General features: G+C 41.0%; 1 protein-coding gene across 3 annotated transcripts in view; it reads right to left on the bottom strand.

Annotated features, from left to right (window-relative positions):
* cd276 (CD276 molecule) overlaps nt 1-16,825 on the bottom strand; it is a 63,176-nt gene that overhangs the window by 7,518 nt on the left and 38,833 nt on the right. For all 3 annotated transcript variants that reach the window (XM_040129266.1, XM_040129256.1, XM_040129275.1), the window contains exons 5-7: nt 13,900-14,037; nt 10,365-10,406; nt 4,397-4,435 (exon numbers count right to left, since the gene is read on the bottom strand). In XM_040129266.1, coding sequence (XP_039985200.1) covers nt 4,413-4,435; nt 10,365-10,406; nt 13,900-14,037 — 203 coding nt within the window. In that variant the 3' untranslated portion in view covers nt 4,397-4,412. The remainder of the gene's footprint in view (nt 1-4,396; nt 4,436-10,364; nt 10,407-13,899; nt 14,038-16,825) is intronic.

Genomic DNA, 16,825 nt, shown 5'->3' with positions numbered 1-16,825 from the left:
TTCTTAGCATGACTGTCCAGCGTTTCAGTGAATATATAGGGGTGATTTAAATCAATATTTCAGAGCTCTGCGGAAGGAGTTGGGAAAGTACCATTACTTGGCACTAATTGCACCTATAGGGCCTAGCTTATATATATAAAAAAAAAGTCATCTGTGCTCTCATTGGAATTCATCAAAAGTCCTCAGGTAGATGACCGGGCGGTCCACGCTGCTCCTCATTTCACTGAGTTTTCTTTTTTCTCTTCATGTCGGCCTTTGAATATTTATTTTCTTCTTATTTGCAGCCATATCTGGCTAGGCCAAGGTTCTGCACAATACCATATTGCTCCTTTACATATGAAAAGAACCAAAAAAGATTTGTAAAAAATCATTGTAAATTATTAACCCAGGTCTTCCAGTCCAATGCAGAATTTCACCTGGAAATTAGTAAGATTTCTCTAGACAATGTTACTTCTAAGATGGTATTTTTTATGTCAGATTGGTCAGATGTGATTAATGCATTTAACTCTAGTGCCCAAAGAATAGTAATACTGATATTCAGCTTTTTTCAAGAGTTGCTAGAACCAGCATTATTCAGACACTGTAGTTACGCAACAATCAGTGAGTATCCTTCCACTGACAAAAACAAGGAGGAACTGTGGAAAGTGACCCGTGACTCACTCAGTTATCTTAAGCATCACATTAGCTTTTGGACTATTGTGGATTTTACCCATATTTATGACAGTGACCTTGACTTAACTCTGCTGGGCCAGTAAGCAGAGAAGGAAGTATAACTGCAACTAAACATTTCTTGCCATCATAGTTTGCTTACAGAATTTTATTCTTGGTAGAAGAACAGGGACAACAGGGAAGACAACAGTGATTAACAGTCACCTTAAGGAAACTTCTTTGTGTGTTAAATGTGTCTGTTGTCTAAGTTTCCAGAACCACTAGGTCACCATAATGATCAGTGTGTAACATTTTTGATAACACACAGCAAGTTTCAGCAACTAATGATGGCAACAAAGCAGTGTGCACCAATCTACAAGATATTGACTGGGCTGCAGATAGCCATTTAATATGTTATCTGTGGTTGGCTGCTAGTAATGAAACAATAAAAGTTTGAATGGATAAACATAAGTCACGAATGAGCATGTGTATTGATAACGTAAGGGTTTATGGAAACAAAGTGCCCCCTGACTCTAAAGCGACTCAATTAAATGCAGAACCTTGCTTTATTAAATAATATATGTTGCACTCTGCATAAATGCATTAATCGATAGCAAAACTGCAACACAAATATTAGAATAATTGATCCAGGATGATTCAGCAGTGAGGAGGTCTAGGGGCTAGGAGATATTACCTAGCAATAACAGTTCTGGTGAAGGTCAGTGGATACTACAGTAATGACAAATATCCTCTCTTTGACTCCTACTGGCCAGACTTTATTTTGGCTAGTTACAGGAAATTACTTTCTGCACCTTCCATCACCTTCTACTCACTCTGTTTGTTGCAGCTTTATGGCGATGACCAATCAGGGTATAATAAAAACAAGCTGTTACTGTCCAGCCTTGTAATAAAAAGTATTCACACAACTGACACCAAGAGTTAGAGGCACAGTGAAGAACAGGTATAGTGTGGGTCCATAAGGTATGCTAATGTGAGATAGTACGGAAGTACGTGTGACTCATTGACAGTGGTGTGACTGAGCAGTATCATCCACTTTATTTTACTCTACCTCCTCTGCAATAAATGTGTGCCCATACTGTACACACACATCATCAGACTTGGACGCCAAACATACACAGCATGTCAAATCTGTTCTGCTTCTGAGTTGCTGCTTTGTCTTGAAAAATAGGGACTTGTAGTACAGGTTTCCATTTTTAGCTGCATGAAGCCGGACTGGTCTCAAACAACAATCAAAATTCACTATCAAACAGCTAAATTAATCAAATTATGTCTCATTTTCTCACAAAAGACAGACCAGCTACGCTGTCCTGTTATCTCTCCAGCACCAGAGGGACAAAAAATTGTCAATTCAAAATTGATGAAGTGCCTCTAAAATGTCTCAAAAAATATCAGCACCTAATATCAAAAAATCTATGTCACAACAAAAAGGAAAAGATATTTTTCTCCTTTGACCAAAAAAAATCTCCTCTGTCCTAACAACCTCCATCCTTATTTGGTCATTCCTGGCCTATAGAGGTCCATGTGCTGAGTCCAGTGAGGGAGATGGAACCAGACACAGGCTGGCCATGGTTGAGTGACTGTTGGGCCACTCCTCTCCCGAGGGGCACAGGGTCCAACACTGCCAGCACCCTGGCTCCCGACACTTTGGTGAATGCCTGCCTGCCTACCAACGTATTACTGCTGCTGTTCCAGGTCCAGGTCATGTTGCTATTAGAGTGGAGTCATTAATAAAATAGGTAGCCGTACAGTCAACCCTCAGTCTGATAATATAAGTGGGTTCCTAGAGAAGACATACCTCATGATCTTCACACTGAGACACAGCTACTTACCAAACATTCAAACATAGTAAAGACAACACTTCTTCAGCAACTGGAGACCTAAGAAGTACTGAGGAAAGGTCAGCACAAGAATGATGCCCTACGCCAGGTGATGATATTCAAATGGCAAACCATAACTGAGGCCCCTGAGATTCCTACAAAGATATAAACAATATGTAGAATAATTCCAAAATTATAAATATCCTGGTCTCATCTGGATGCCTTTTTCATGCTCACAGCAGGAGGAAACACGCAGAGGGTGGGGTTTCGTGAAATCAGGAGTCATAGGAAGGCATGGAAGCATTTCTGGTAGGGCAATTCCAGATGACGAGTCCATAATACACACAGGCAGAACACCCAGAATGGCATCCCTCCACCTGTGGCGCCATTTCTTTGGTTACTCCATATAATGCAGGTGTACTGATGAGGTTTCTCTGAGCCTGGCTGCATCATTTCCTAAGTTACATAACAATTCTTCACCTGTCCTACGGAGAGAATCCAGTTACCAATCTGTTGGTCTGTGTTCCCGTTTATGACACTCTTCCTTCAGTTCAAATCAAGCAGGCCAGTTACAGTACCAGTATCCAGAAACCAATGAAAGTCAACATGTTATTTCAATAAAACTCTCACACGCCGCGCAACCCTCGTATGTTGCTTTGGGGAGTGTAACTCTCCATGGTGCTGAAAGTCTGTTCACCACTTCCTTTCTCCCCAGATGAGGCTCTACAATATATAACAAACAACATACTTTGTCTTTTTTTGACATAAGCACATATTTGTATTTGTAGTATTAGATATCGCCATTTTGGTGCATTAAAGTTTTCATGCATATGCTATGAAAACTACACTTTGTGTTGCTTCACAAGGGGTCATTTTTATTTTTCTAAGTCATTAAGAGTCACTCATCAAACAGCACTTACAACTACTTTGGCGCAAGACTGAAAAACCCCTTGCATCGTGCTGACTGTTCAGCTTATACCTTCAACTATGTTTTCATGCTGCGGGGTGACATAGTCTCAAAGACCTAGAAAAACTACAGCAACCCACTTCTTAAGATCAACGACCAAATTGTGGATTTGAGGTCATGGTTGTAGCTGCAAGTCTTTATGCCATAAAAAAAGTTGTTAATGGTGTCAGTTCGACCAATGCCATCAGGAATGAAGGAGAAGTTGACTACTGTATCTCTACAATGGCAGCTGGGGTGTGTAGCTAGCCAGCATGACGTGCGGGTGGCATATCCAATTGCAAAATTCACAGTGAATACTTGGTAGTGCAGGCGTGGTTAATGGGAACTTGCCTGTAAGCAGTTTTGCCTATAAATACATGTAGTGTTCAAGATGGGCCACAAAAAAGCAGTGACACATTGCTTAAATGTAGCAAACATTTATCCTATTAACCTTATTATGTAAGCATGTTGTAAACACCAAAACGGTATGCTGCAGCTCCTCACAAGCTGTAGCTGGCAGTTTGAAAACTTCATGAGGATGACACTGAGTATGCATTGTTTCCGACAGAATGAAAGAAAAAAAGGCAGGGTGCATGACTCACACCTTAAATGTTTACCATTAATCAGTCTCTTACAAAGTCTTTAAGCAGGCCAGGGCATTTATGTTTGCATGCTAGATAAAATGAAATAGATTTATCATATCAGCCAGTTACCCTGTGATTCCTGAAATCAAAATGTCAAGACTTCTCATATTCCCAACTGTCTGCTGAATTAATGCAGCCTAGCTTCATTACAGCAGCACTTGCCCATAGCCCCCAGAGACACTGTGTCCTCCAGAGCATTAATGAGAATACCAGGAAATTGTGATAGGGAGAGAAAAAAAAAAAGTGTGACACCTGAGCAACACATAAAAACACAGATGTACTTAAAGACAAATGCATATACATATTGAAATCATACTCACCTTTATTTCCTTGGCCTTAACTTTTCAGTAGTGTCATGGCTGAGGAAAAGAGACAAGAATGAATACTTCTGCTCAAAATACTGCATCAATAAAAGATCTGTGAACAGTTCAACTACTGTAAAGTCGTCATGTTGGCATCAACTTTCATGTCTATTGTCTCATGGACCACAGTATTATCACAGGCTTTGTAGTTGTTATCGCATCCCCTCCTCCCTCAGCATCCCTCCTCCTCCTCCTCTGCTCCATCTCTGTGCACCAACCTTGCCATGGCTAACAGGAAGCAGAGGGCACAGCGCTTTATTTAATTAGTCACAGCAGCTGAGTGCTCATGTGGAACCAAACAGGGGAGGCAGATTGGGGTAGTGAGATGGATAGGCACTCTCCCACTGGACCTTGGCTGTGCTGTCAGAGGAGCGTAGATTACATGACAGAAGGGGGAATGGAGGGGGTGGAGGGCAGGAGGATGTAAACTGCGCCTGTGCAGGGGGATTCATCCCAGGAAAGAAGATTGCCTTCACTCCTAAAGTACCCCAGTCCTCTCACAAAAGCACTTTTTACACTACTTTTGTCTAATATGCAAACCAGTGAGCAGTGGGATTGGCCTGTTGTTGTGAAGCACAGAACTGAGTGGTTTGACTGCTTTTATTAACTGTGACAGCACTCATCATTCCACATTATTTGGGAGCTGCTGTGATTCTTCCATCTCTTCTGACAACGATCAGGTGGCCTTTTCCTCACGGACCAGCAGATAATGTCTGTGAGGTAAGAGAAGTTGCTCAGTATGAAGCACATTCTTGATGAGTTTCTTCCCAAACTCAAAGCAACAAACGAATAAAGGGAAAGGAAAAAGCTTCTCAAACAACTGGCAATCCACTTTTGTAATAAAGGATAAACACTTTCTCATGTTGAAGATATGGAACAAATAGAAAAAACTAAAGAAAGCAAGTACAGGAAATATCTGTTTGTACATAATTACAGAATTTGTTGTAGTGAGAGACCTATATGATTTATGTGATAGGAATTTTTGTAATTCCGATTATTATCAAACCAGTGTTACTTGGCCTTCAACAACGAAACAGCATCTGTCTGGGTTCACCCTTGAAGAAAACAGAGTAGTAAACACGTAGCTTACTGTATGGTGCTGAGCCAGCAAAGAACACGAGTGCAGCACTTGAATAATGTGTGCGCAACTACTGAGCAATGGTGTGCAGAGAGCACTTTTAATTAGCGCTCTTGAAGTTATCCAGTGACCCACATCTAATAATGAAGGCAACATGAATGTTCTATTTACATATGTTTAGTCAGTAATGTGTGACCGTTGGGAGAGCCCAGTGGCTGAGTATGTGGTGGCAGTGAAAAGGGAGGGCATGTCAAGCACAGCTGCCTGAGGCTGCCTTCCAGGGCCCTCTTAATTCGAACTGCAGCTATGTGGAATGGTATGTTAGTGACCTGCAGATCTGTCGAACTGGGTTATGTTATAAGAATACTGTATGCAACTTTTTAATGAGCCTTGGTCTCGTAATGCCACACATTCCAAGAATGCACTTTCAAGTTACCATTATAACTCTAGTTCAGGTATTTTTGCCATAACCTTTATACTCTGTGGCTTAAAGCGGGCTTGTTAATTTATGCCAATACAGTAAATAAGAAAAACAAACTAACCTAAAGGTGCCCTGTGGAGTTTCTGTAAACATAAAAAAGCGCTGCTTGTACTCAGTGTTTCCCACCAGAGCACACTGTATGTATCCTTGACGTGTAACGCACAAGTTGAGTGCAATTTTTTCCTTATAAAACATTTGCAGAAATGTTTTTAAATAATATTTTTAATTGTGCATTGTTTCTTTCCATGTTTTTTGTTAGTAGGCTTCGTGCATTTGTCAGTGGATTTCTAATTTCGTTGCTGCATTACTGACACCAACTGCTGATTAGCGTAATAACCTGAAACTTCATGATGTGAATCTCACTGCCTGCAAACAACAAAACAGGGACCCACTTGTAACAACATTGCTCCATACCACCACTAATGGTCAAAAACTCCACAGGGGTACCTTTAAGGTCAGATTTTGGCAAAAAACAAGATCAGGTAATAGCTAGATTTTACAAAACAAAATTTATTATATCAATGTCTTTTATCGTTACTGGTTGCTTACAGTCATCCTGTTCCCTAGAAAGCAGTTTTTGTATTTAAATGTAAAGACTGTTTCCTTTCTATAGTTAAACTGACTATATGTATAATGAATTACAGGGCATTCAGAGACTAGTCAGACCCCTTCAATTTTCATTTTTTGTTATGTTGCAGCCTTATGGTAAAATCGTTTTAAATTAATTTTTTCCCTCATCAATCTAACCTCAATAACCCATAATCACGAAGTGAAAACAGAATTTTAGAAATGTATTTTAACAGTCTGAGAGTCATTTAGTTGCTTTTTCACAACTTCTCCTACCAAGGCCCTTCTCCCCCAATTGCTCAGTTTGGCCGGGTGGCCCAGGCAAGAAAATCCAGGAGCTCTAGCAAGAGTCCTGGTTGTTCCAAACTTCTTCCCTTGGAAGAATTATGAAAGCCACTGTTCTCTTGGGAACCTTCAATGCAGCAAAATTGTTTTTGTAGCCTTCCCCAGATCTGTGCCTTGACACAGTCCTGTTTCTGAGCTCTGCAGGCAGTTCCTCCAAAAGTCACGGTTTGTGCTCTGGTATGCATCGTCATCTGCGAGACTTTATACAGAAAGGTGTGTGCCTTTCCAAATGTCCAGTCCACACTTGGACTCCAATCAAGGTCTAGAAACATCCCAAAGATGAGGTTTAGAGAGAAAATGGGAGGCACCTGAGCTAAATTTCAAGTGTCATACCAAAGGGTCATTGTTATATTTAAGTTTTTCATTTTTTAATAAATTTGCAAACATTTCTAAGAATCTATTTTTGCATTGTCATTATGGGATATTGAGTGTGGACTGAGTTGGGAAAGAATTTACTTAAATGATTTTAGCAGACTGCAATATAACAAAATGATAAAAAAGTGAGGGGTCTGAATACTTCCTGAATGCACTGCATATTCCCAGAGACAATAAAGAATGTGCAATTCCAAGGAACATACATCTATGCTCCCTACTGAAATCTTCAAACTTCATTCATTTACTCAAGATACTAAACTTGGATTCCCAAGAGAGACATAAGATGAATATTATGTTCTCCGTGCACTAAGGCTTTGTATTTTCATTGCTATGTGAATAACTTAATAGAAAAGACAGAGGGGGAATACAATAAGCACAGAGGTGACTTTGACTCTGGTACAGCTGTCCTTGTTTTTGTCTGTCTGCTCAAGAGTCACCTTTACACACACTTAGCTTGCTAGACTCTTAAAATCAACACAATATTTAGGGTGATGAGCTACTGGGCTTTCAGTGGTGGACTTGATGTAAAGGAGTCAGAAGACAGTGAAGGGTGGGGTTTCTCCCTGCTATCTGCTTTAAAAGGCCTGATATTCCCTAACCTGCCACCTTCACTGTACCTTGCCTAAGTTAAGATGTGTTAATAAACCCGTTCTTCACATGTAACTCCCTTTTCAGAGGGCGTGTCAAATTTTTCTTTCCTACAATTCTTTGTCTATGAAAGAACTGGGTCACTGACTAACACTCTCTTCCAGGGCCTTGTTGCTAGGGCCTGACGCCTTAGAGTCCAGGATTTAGGGAGACATGGGCTAGTGCACATAAACTGAAGCCAATTTGTGACAGGAGGAGCTGCACTTGCGTGACTGCAGCCCCCTTTAAACAGCACATCATGTTCAGATTACTGAACATGTTTAAGAGAGGAGGTGGGGCGGTCAGGGATGAAGGCAGCAAGAATTGTACACACTGCACATTTCAACATGTGGATGTACGTTAGTGCATAACACTGCCCCTTTCTGTGTGTTTGTGTCCCTTTGCATGAGGTTGCATGTGTAGACCTGTGAGTGTGTGTTATGTTTGTGTGAAGGGGTGGCTGTTGGCTTTAGCACCTGCAAATAAATCCAGAATTTGAGCTCCACTGTTTGTTAAACATTATTTGCCTCTGCTGTAAAGGCAACAAAGGTATCCTACTCCATTGCAAACGAATGAGTCCACGTCCCTAGTTATCACTGGTTATTGTTCCAATCGGGCTGGGTTTTTAAAGGGGAGAAACGCTCTCCTTTGGACAATTCATTAAGATAACACACAAACATGGCTCCCGATCATCTTGGGTTTATTAAAGTGGGGCTCATTTCAGCTCCTTTGTCTCGTGCAGCAACCCCTGGCTTTGTCAGCGCAATTGGAGCCAGATGGCAAAACAAAGCTGCCTGTCTGAAGTTCTTACTGAGTGATCTCTGAAGGCAGAGCCATTAGCTTGACTTCACCAGCTCACTGCCCACAACCTCCACCTGGATCAACCAGGTGCACGGACGATGACGAGAGGCAGCGAGAGCAAGGGTGGCTGCAAGTTGCTGTCTTGTCACTGGAATACAGGCACACTACAGTCTCCCAGTTCCTTTGCCCAGCCCCCTGTAGCTAAAGCTTAACTATTACGTCTTGCTAGTTGTGGGTTGGCTGACCCCGCTCCTGGCTGCACAGATCTCACTGAAACATTCACGAGAGAGGAATATAGAGAATAAAAGTCATTGTCCCCCTTCACTCAAAGACTCTCCTTCACCTCTCAGCTTATTAAAATCACATGGTATTAACTTTGGTGTTCACATAAAGGCTAAATAATTCAATCAGACTAAAGAAGGAGTCAAATGAATAACTCTAATGACATTAACGCTTGAGGGAGAACTGCTCAGGACTGTGAGGGGTAGGCACTGAGGCTGGGCAGGCAGAAGAAGCGCGCTCTGCTTGCTAATGGCGAAATTAAATGTGGACTCATATATGTCATATTCATACAAAGCAAAACATCACTCTAATCATGGAAAAATAAGCACATATAGAAGTATTTTGCTCTGGTTCACTAGCACTCTAGAAAAGTAAAATATGAGTACTTAGCAAAAACCTATTATTTCTTTCAAATGAACAGTTACAGGAAGTCCAGAATTTCTAACTGAACAGGTATTGAAGGAACAGTTCAACATTTTGGGAAATATGCTTATTTGCTTACCTGCTGGGAGGTAGATAATAATATTGATACCACTCTATCATCTGTACAGTTAATATTAAGCTATATAGTCAGCAGCATGTTAGCTTAGTTGGGCACAAAGACTAGAAACAGGGGGAAACAGCTAGCCAAGCTTCAGCTTGGTAAACACGATCATTTGAATGCAGCACATTGCAGCACTATTGTCGACATTTAGTGGAACTTGGAACTTGTGGAGCCTGTTACCATTAAATGTATAGACAAGATAGATTTTACAGTTACAGCTGTAGCTTTGGGGGAACAAATAATGTGAAACAGCTTGTTGGCATCACTAAATTAGTGCGTTTGTCTCCCTGTCTCTGCCTCAAACGCTTACACACATAGATAGTGAAAAAGTTATGCCACTGGGCTGCTGTATTGAATGGATTTGGTGCCTGGAGCTGGTCTCATTTCTTACGTGCACTCATGCTTGATCAACATTCACTCGCACTTCCGTAAACAAACTTAACATTCAGTTACTTGTTTTGATGGGTCCCTACCATCCGGCCACCTGGACTTCTTTTGAAAGAGGTCAGACTAATCTGTGGGTCATTCTTATGTTAGTTGATATTTTTGTGACTTCAGTGCCTTGCACAGTAAATAAAATGAGCTATATTTTTGAAAAATACAATCTTGCATCAAGTTTCCAATGAGATTAACAGGTGTAAAGAATTATTAGGCCTGCAGTTTTATCTAAAGGATGTAAAACTATAACAAGTGGATTTTCAACTAGTGCTCTATCTTCCAAGACCAGCATTTGCAATATACCTTACACCTGCAAAGCACTGCTAGCTAAAACATACAGCTGGCCCCTGATGCATGCAGTGGCTTGACCAGGTGTGGACTGGCTGACCTGTCTTTGACTCCTCTTCTTCCAGCTCCTTGGCCTCTTCAGCTGTGGGAAGACAGAGAGGCCATTATCAGTGGGAGCCACAGTACAAAGGCAGGCGCACAACATAGTCATTTCATCACAAGCCCATGGTGAGCTGATCCTTCACAGCTCAAAGGACAGGCTGTGATGAGAGAGCCTATATGACGATGAAGCTCTGCACAATGGTTCCCACACCACATCATACACACACACATGCAGTCTAAAAATAGGCCTGAGACAGAGTATACAAGTGGCTGATATTAATTCCATGACACCATTTTCGCTGCAATTGGACTCGAGATCCACTTTTTAGTGTCAGATACATGAGATGAAACTGATAATTGAACAAAATTAAATGTCAAGGCAACACAGATCATTTGTTTATATTCCTGTATATTTGCCTGATTTTCCTTGACTTTGACAGCTGAGACTACAGTCCTCTAGGGAAATTAAGCAAAAATCCTTATTATTAAAGCAGCAGAATGTGCTGAGTTTCAAGATTCAAGAGCCTGCATATGCATCCCCCCACACCACATTCTTTAGTTTCTCCTCCTTTGTGTTATGCTGTATTTTGAAATCGGACTTGATAAAAACACATTTCACCACATCATGCACTGTGTATGCCCATTATTACAACACATTATCATTAGTCAGTACAAAATATGGCTTTGATCATTTAGTTTAAGATTTTGGGGGATTATTTTTAATCTGCAGACTGGTACCGAGAGGATTTTTTGTTGGCAACTTTAAAATTAATGTCTAGAAGACTGTTTTGAGTTAACCTGTTAATAATGCATACACTTTGAGAGTAAAATCCACAAAGCCCCTTGAAAAAAAGCAATATATACTAATGCCTCACAGCTTCACAATTGTGGTGTTAAAATTCACACATGTGTGAGCCCGTTTACCTTCACCACTTTATTCAACACCTCCATATCAACAAACAGTTCCACCACTGTGGCAGCAGTGGAAATACCTTGGGGGGCAGGGCCTTGATAGGAGAGTGAGGCTGGTTTAAAGGCACCTTAAAGTCAGGGTGAAGATGAGGACATCCACAGGGCAGGGAGTGAGAACTGCTTCCCTTGTATGTTGAGAATGTTTCAATTTTATGTCCCTATTGGCTGCATCCCAAATGTGTGGAGGGAAGAAGGAGGGTAGTTATGGCTTAAGCGCAAAAGGTGGACAAAGCTAATATAAGATGAGAGAGTCTGGGGACAGAAACAGCTACTCACTGAAGCCAGAAGTGTGCTACTGTTCCTCATCATGTTCCCCTCTGCCTCCGTTTTTTGTTATACTTTCAGTGGAGCAGCACTGACGCTGAATCTCTTCAAACACTGCTGTGATATAATGAGTGATTCAAATGTAAGCAAAAGCAATTGGCTCCACTTAGTAAACCTATAGTGCTATAAATACACTGATTAGTGGGCCTCATTAATTCATTCTTGCACCCTAGAAACAGCAGTCTTCATATTAGGACATAAGTCAGCATTTGTGCTGTGTAGGTTTTAATTCATTTTCTCTCCCTTTGAATATCAACTATTGATTACAAAATGAGACAATCTTGCTCATTAAAAAAAAAAACCACAATGCTTTGCTACTTTTCAGGGATCACGGTTTTAGTTTCTACAGAGACTAATATAAATCTATGTATTATTTCAGGGGTTTCACGTGCACACATAGGCGATAAATCACCTCATTTGGCCAGGGGTAAACCTGAGGGTTAAACCCTGTGTAACATGTGCACCACTGTGGAAAAAACCCCTTGGGGAAACACGGATTTCCTTATGACTTTCATTTGTCACAGAGGGGAAATCCGTCGCATGTCACCTACACATGATCTCGAGGGTAGGTCTGATTAAATCATATGCTTATCGAAATGTAAAATTAGCTTCGGAGAAATGGAACATTGGCTCTGGATAGGTCATTGATAGCGTATATTAGATACATAGTCACAGTCATTATGTAAGGAAAGACAGGGGAGAGCAATGAAAGAAGAAAATATCAGAGAGAACAAAGCCATGCTGGTGTTGAGATACAACACTGCCCCTGGAAAAGAGCTTTCACTTCTAGCAATACCACAAGCTGCTCTGCTCTGTTACGATACACGTTCGGGTGCTCCACATACATTATGACAGGGAAGAAAAATGACTTATGCACTTCCCCACTTTCACTGACCCTTCCACCCTCACTATCCAGACACGATGAAGAGAAAGTCAACTTCAATCTGGCCATACCCGGGAACACCATTAAAAGATAAGACAACCACAATTAGGTTGCACTTCCCTGCTTCCTGCCCTCCCCACAGCTCTGGATATGTGCATAGCAATCCTATTTTAAGCCCCTCCACATCTGTATTCATAAGGTATCATTCTATCAGGGATATAAGAGTCTGCATAATATGTGAATAAGTCAGCGTTCCCAGTCTTCAGATTCATTTTTGGAAAACACCAAAGACTTTTGAAACATTGGGAACAGAATAAGACTTAACATTTCAATAAGGCGGACAGTGGATGACCACATAATCAATCCCGCCTTCGGTGTTAGCGTTGCAGGGGAGAAATACTGCTCGTCATCCAACCCACTGAAGAAAAGGGCCCCATGACCCTGCGTGGCCTTTGCCCGTGGGAGGAACTGTATTATATTTCTCTCTTTCCATTTCATTTGATTCCATATGTTCCACGGAGCTATTTACTCTTTCCTCTAAGTCTGTGTCACTTCCATATTTATTTTTAAACCTCTGGGCCCTGGTGCAGACACTGGCTGACCTTTATTTAAATGTCTCCTCCACTCTGAGCGGATCTCATTACAGCAGAGCTGGTGGCTTTGCACTATCTATCTCATTTCAAAACTTTTTCTCTTTGCACTTGCGGCGATCCTCAGCTATTCCGCAATGCTAATTACTGAACCCGAGTAATGATGTTCCTCTCTGCCGAAGATATGTGTCCCACCATCCGAGATCCTGCCTATACGCATTAAGCAGAACTCCCTCTGGATTCTCAAAGTTCCTTGAGCAGTTAACATCTCATCACTGCTTTCTGCCCCATCTCCTTCACTCTCGTTGCGCCTCCCACATGATCTAGGCAACACGTCGCAATTGTGCATATCATCTACTGGCCCACTATGTGAAGAGTATAAGGAGTCATTCTGCATTTAAATGAAGGCCCTGAGAGAAGTTGAAAGGGCCTGAGAGCATGACAGGGTAGCATCCATTATTCAGCAAGCCCTTGAACTGTGTACGTAGTAGGCCAACACAGCCCATGAAAAAACAGAAACACATCTCATTAATCTATTTTTTTTAACATAAAACTCCAAAGTTGCCACTGCTCTGAGATCCAAGTTTATTGCTCCTAATGAAAGCAAGAAAGCCCAAAAACATGCTTGTATCTAACCTAGGGGATTAAACACAGATTTTCAAGAGAGTCATCACCAATGAATTGTACTCCTTGTGAGAATATACTCTGGCATTGAATGTGCAGTCACCTCTACCCTCTTTTTCCCTCTCTTCCATTCCCTCTACCTTCTCTCCTGGCCTCCTCGCAGCTCTCCTTGATCTTCCTGCGGCAGACAGCAGCCAGGGCAATGAGCAGCACCAGCAGACACACAGCCAGGCCAACAGTTACCCACAGAGCCCCCGGGGGGAATGCGATGTTCTGACCTGAAAGAAAGGGGCAGAGGGACAAGTGGGCTAAAGAAGGGAGAGCCTCATTATTCACTGTTGCAGAGCTAAAATAATGGCATAACTGTCACCACTGTATCCATTACCATTATTTCATCATTTGACAATTTTTCTGTTAGAGTTCACTGCCATAAAAATCCTGAATTATCCAGAGTGCAGAACTACTTAAGCACAACATGATGACACTGATGATGATTATTGCCAGTATCATCTCCGTGATCATAATCAGCTCTGTCACATCCATTCATCCATTGGGCTTGACTTTCACAAACAGTGGAAGTGTCTGAGAAAAAAGAAACGAGTGTGAACCTTTGCTTTATGTGAACTGAGTAACATCTTCTTTACTAGTGTCCAATTAAGACACTTGAGTCTTTCAATTGAGTCCAGATGGCAGATAGCTTACCAGGCGCACATGACTGTGTTGTTGTTTCACTCAAAACAGCCTTGGCACAGCTTTAAGAGGATGTTGGCACTAACTATCCCACCCCCTGCCTTCTGCTACACATTGCTCAGATGTCTAAAGTTGTGATGCATTTACTTTAATAATCTATATTTCTATTCATCTTTAACAATCTTAATAATCTGTCCACAATATTATTATCTCTCTGTAAGGGAATAAGATGTCAATATTTAGTGATATAAATATATATAATTAAATATTGATGTGTGTACAATACATATTTCTGAACACAATTTACAATTTGAGGAGTGCAATGATGATAACATATCTTTCAAACAACACTACACTAAAATCACCTTGGAGACAATTACCCATCAAAGATAGTGACAGTATCTTGGCAAACTGCAAACTGATGAGGAGAAATAAAAACTGGTCAGCAGGACAAAAAAGATATCAGAGACACAGCCAAATTTCCCCTGGGGTACTCAAACTGAACAGAGGGAAAAGAAAAGAAAACAGCAGAGTAGAGCCACTAGATAGCTGTGAGCCTGGCTGTAGTACAAACAGACCTCCTTCAGAGAGTGCCCGCTCTGGGCAGATAGAAAAGAAAAAAAAAAGACTGAAAAATGACTGGCATTGGAAAGAGGAAATGATGAAGCATCTGTAAGGACTTGGCATCAGCTATGACGACAGGCAGACATGCTATAATACACCCCAGCCAAGATGGAGGACAAGTAGAGGCTTTCTTTTTGGAGGTGATCAATTCTCAGATGGAAATCCAGTTCATCTGATGCTGAAAAACAAATGTACCTGATTATTCCACAAAACAGTCTTTCATGAAGGGCCACAGAGGCTCATAGACATGAGGAGGATGAGGGAATTATAGAAAAGTGTCATTAAAAAAATATCAGTTCAGCCTTTATCATGCTGTTGTTTTAGCCATGCTAGCAGCGGGGCTCTTGGGTCTGTAATCAGTCAGTAACTTAGTTCATCACTTTGGCCCCAGACGGAAATATCTCAACAACTATTGGTTGTATTTGCCATGAGATTTTGTGTAGACATTTATGTTTCCCATAGGATGAATTGTAATACCTTAAGTTAACCTTAAATGCCATTATCAGATCAAAATTTCAATTTGTACAAGACTTTGGTTTATGACCAAAATATCTACAAAACTAATGACATTCCCATAAACCTCAAGTGTGCTTTGTGTTTACTGGTTATTAATTAGTATGTTAGCTTGCTGAAATGCTAAACTAAGATGGTGAAGATGGTAAACTTTGTACGTGTTTAACACCAGCATGTTAGCATTGTCATTTTGAGTGTGTTAGCCTGTTGATGTTACCATTTAGCTTAAAGCACTCCTGTGCCTAGTTACAGCCCCACAGCATGGCGACAGATTCTTAGTCTTGTTATAGTCTCCGTGCTTTTTGTCCTAATACCTATCCTTGGTGATGTCATTGTGTTAAATGGTAGTAACACATCAAAAAGAATCACTACATAGGGGTAGATATTAATGTATACTACATGTTATTTAGTTATGTAAGTATTACAATCTAATTTTAAGTTCATAGTCTGTTTAGCCTTATCTATTTCCAAAGAGTCTCAATACACAAGGAACTATAAAGACTCTGGTACTGCCACTGCAAATTGGATAAACAACCAAATGTCACAGAGAAAGGATAAAATCTGGAAAGTCAATCCTGTCACTTTGATGAAGCTGCGTATGACTCCCCAGGCTAGTCATGACTGATGATGCTGTGGCTCTCTGTCCACCGAGCCCTTCACTCTGCTATATTTAAAGAATGACCATCTGAGAGCTACTTTGTACTAATAGCGAAAACACAAAATACGTATGAAAGAGGAACAATCATACGTGAGCTTTTCATGACTCATAAAGTCAGATAAGTAACAAATGTGTCTAGCTCTATGTGACGAGTAAAGAAGACATAGTGTTTTTCGTTTCTATTGTCTTTCTCATTCTCTTTTTATTCTCACACCTTCCCACCATTCTCTCCCTCCCTCAAGGCAGACTGATAAAGACAAATGCCATAGTCGGCTATCATTGCTACGCTGGGGCCCAAGGGGATGCAGGATCATATTTTTCTTTTTCTCTTGTTTGATGATGTGATTTTGTTTTCTTCAGAAATAGATTTGTCTCTAATGGCTCTGTTTACCTATCGTCTCTTTCCCCTTTTCCCTATTCCCTCTGTGCAAGGGTAAGGATGGAGTGCTTTGGGCTGCACTGTCACATTACCTAGAGTCTGCAGACTTCAGAGCTGCACCAAACAGGGCAAACATCATGTCACATTTGGCATTTTCTAGATACTATGAGTCTGTAGAGCTAATCAGAATACACATTTAAAG

This window comes from Xiphias gladius, chromosome 1 (assembly GCF_016859285.1).
Source record: "Xiphias gladius isolate SHS-SW01 ecotype Sanya breed wild chromosome 1, ASM1685928v1, whole genome shotgun sequence".
Taxonomy (NCBI): Eukaryota; Metazoa; Chordata; class Actinopteri; order Istiophoriformes; family Xiphiidae; genus Xiphias; species Xiphias gladius.
The sequence above is the reverse complement of the archived record's forward strand: the minus strand, read 5'-3'. Positions and strand labels throughout refer to the sequence as shown.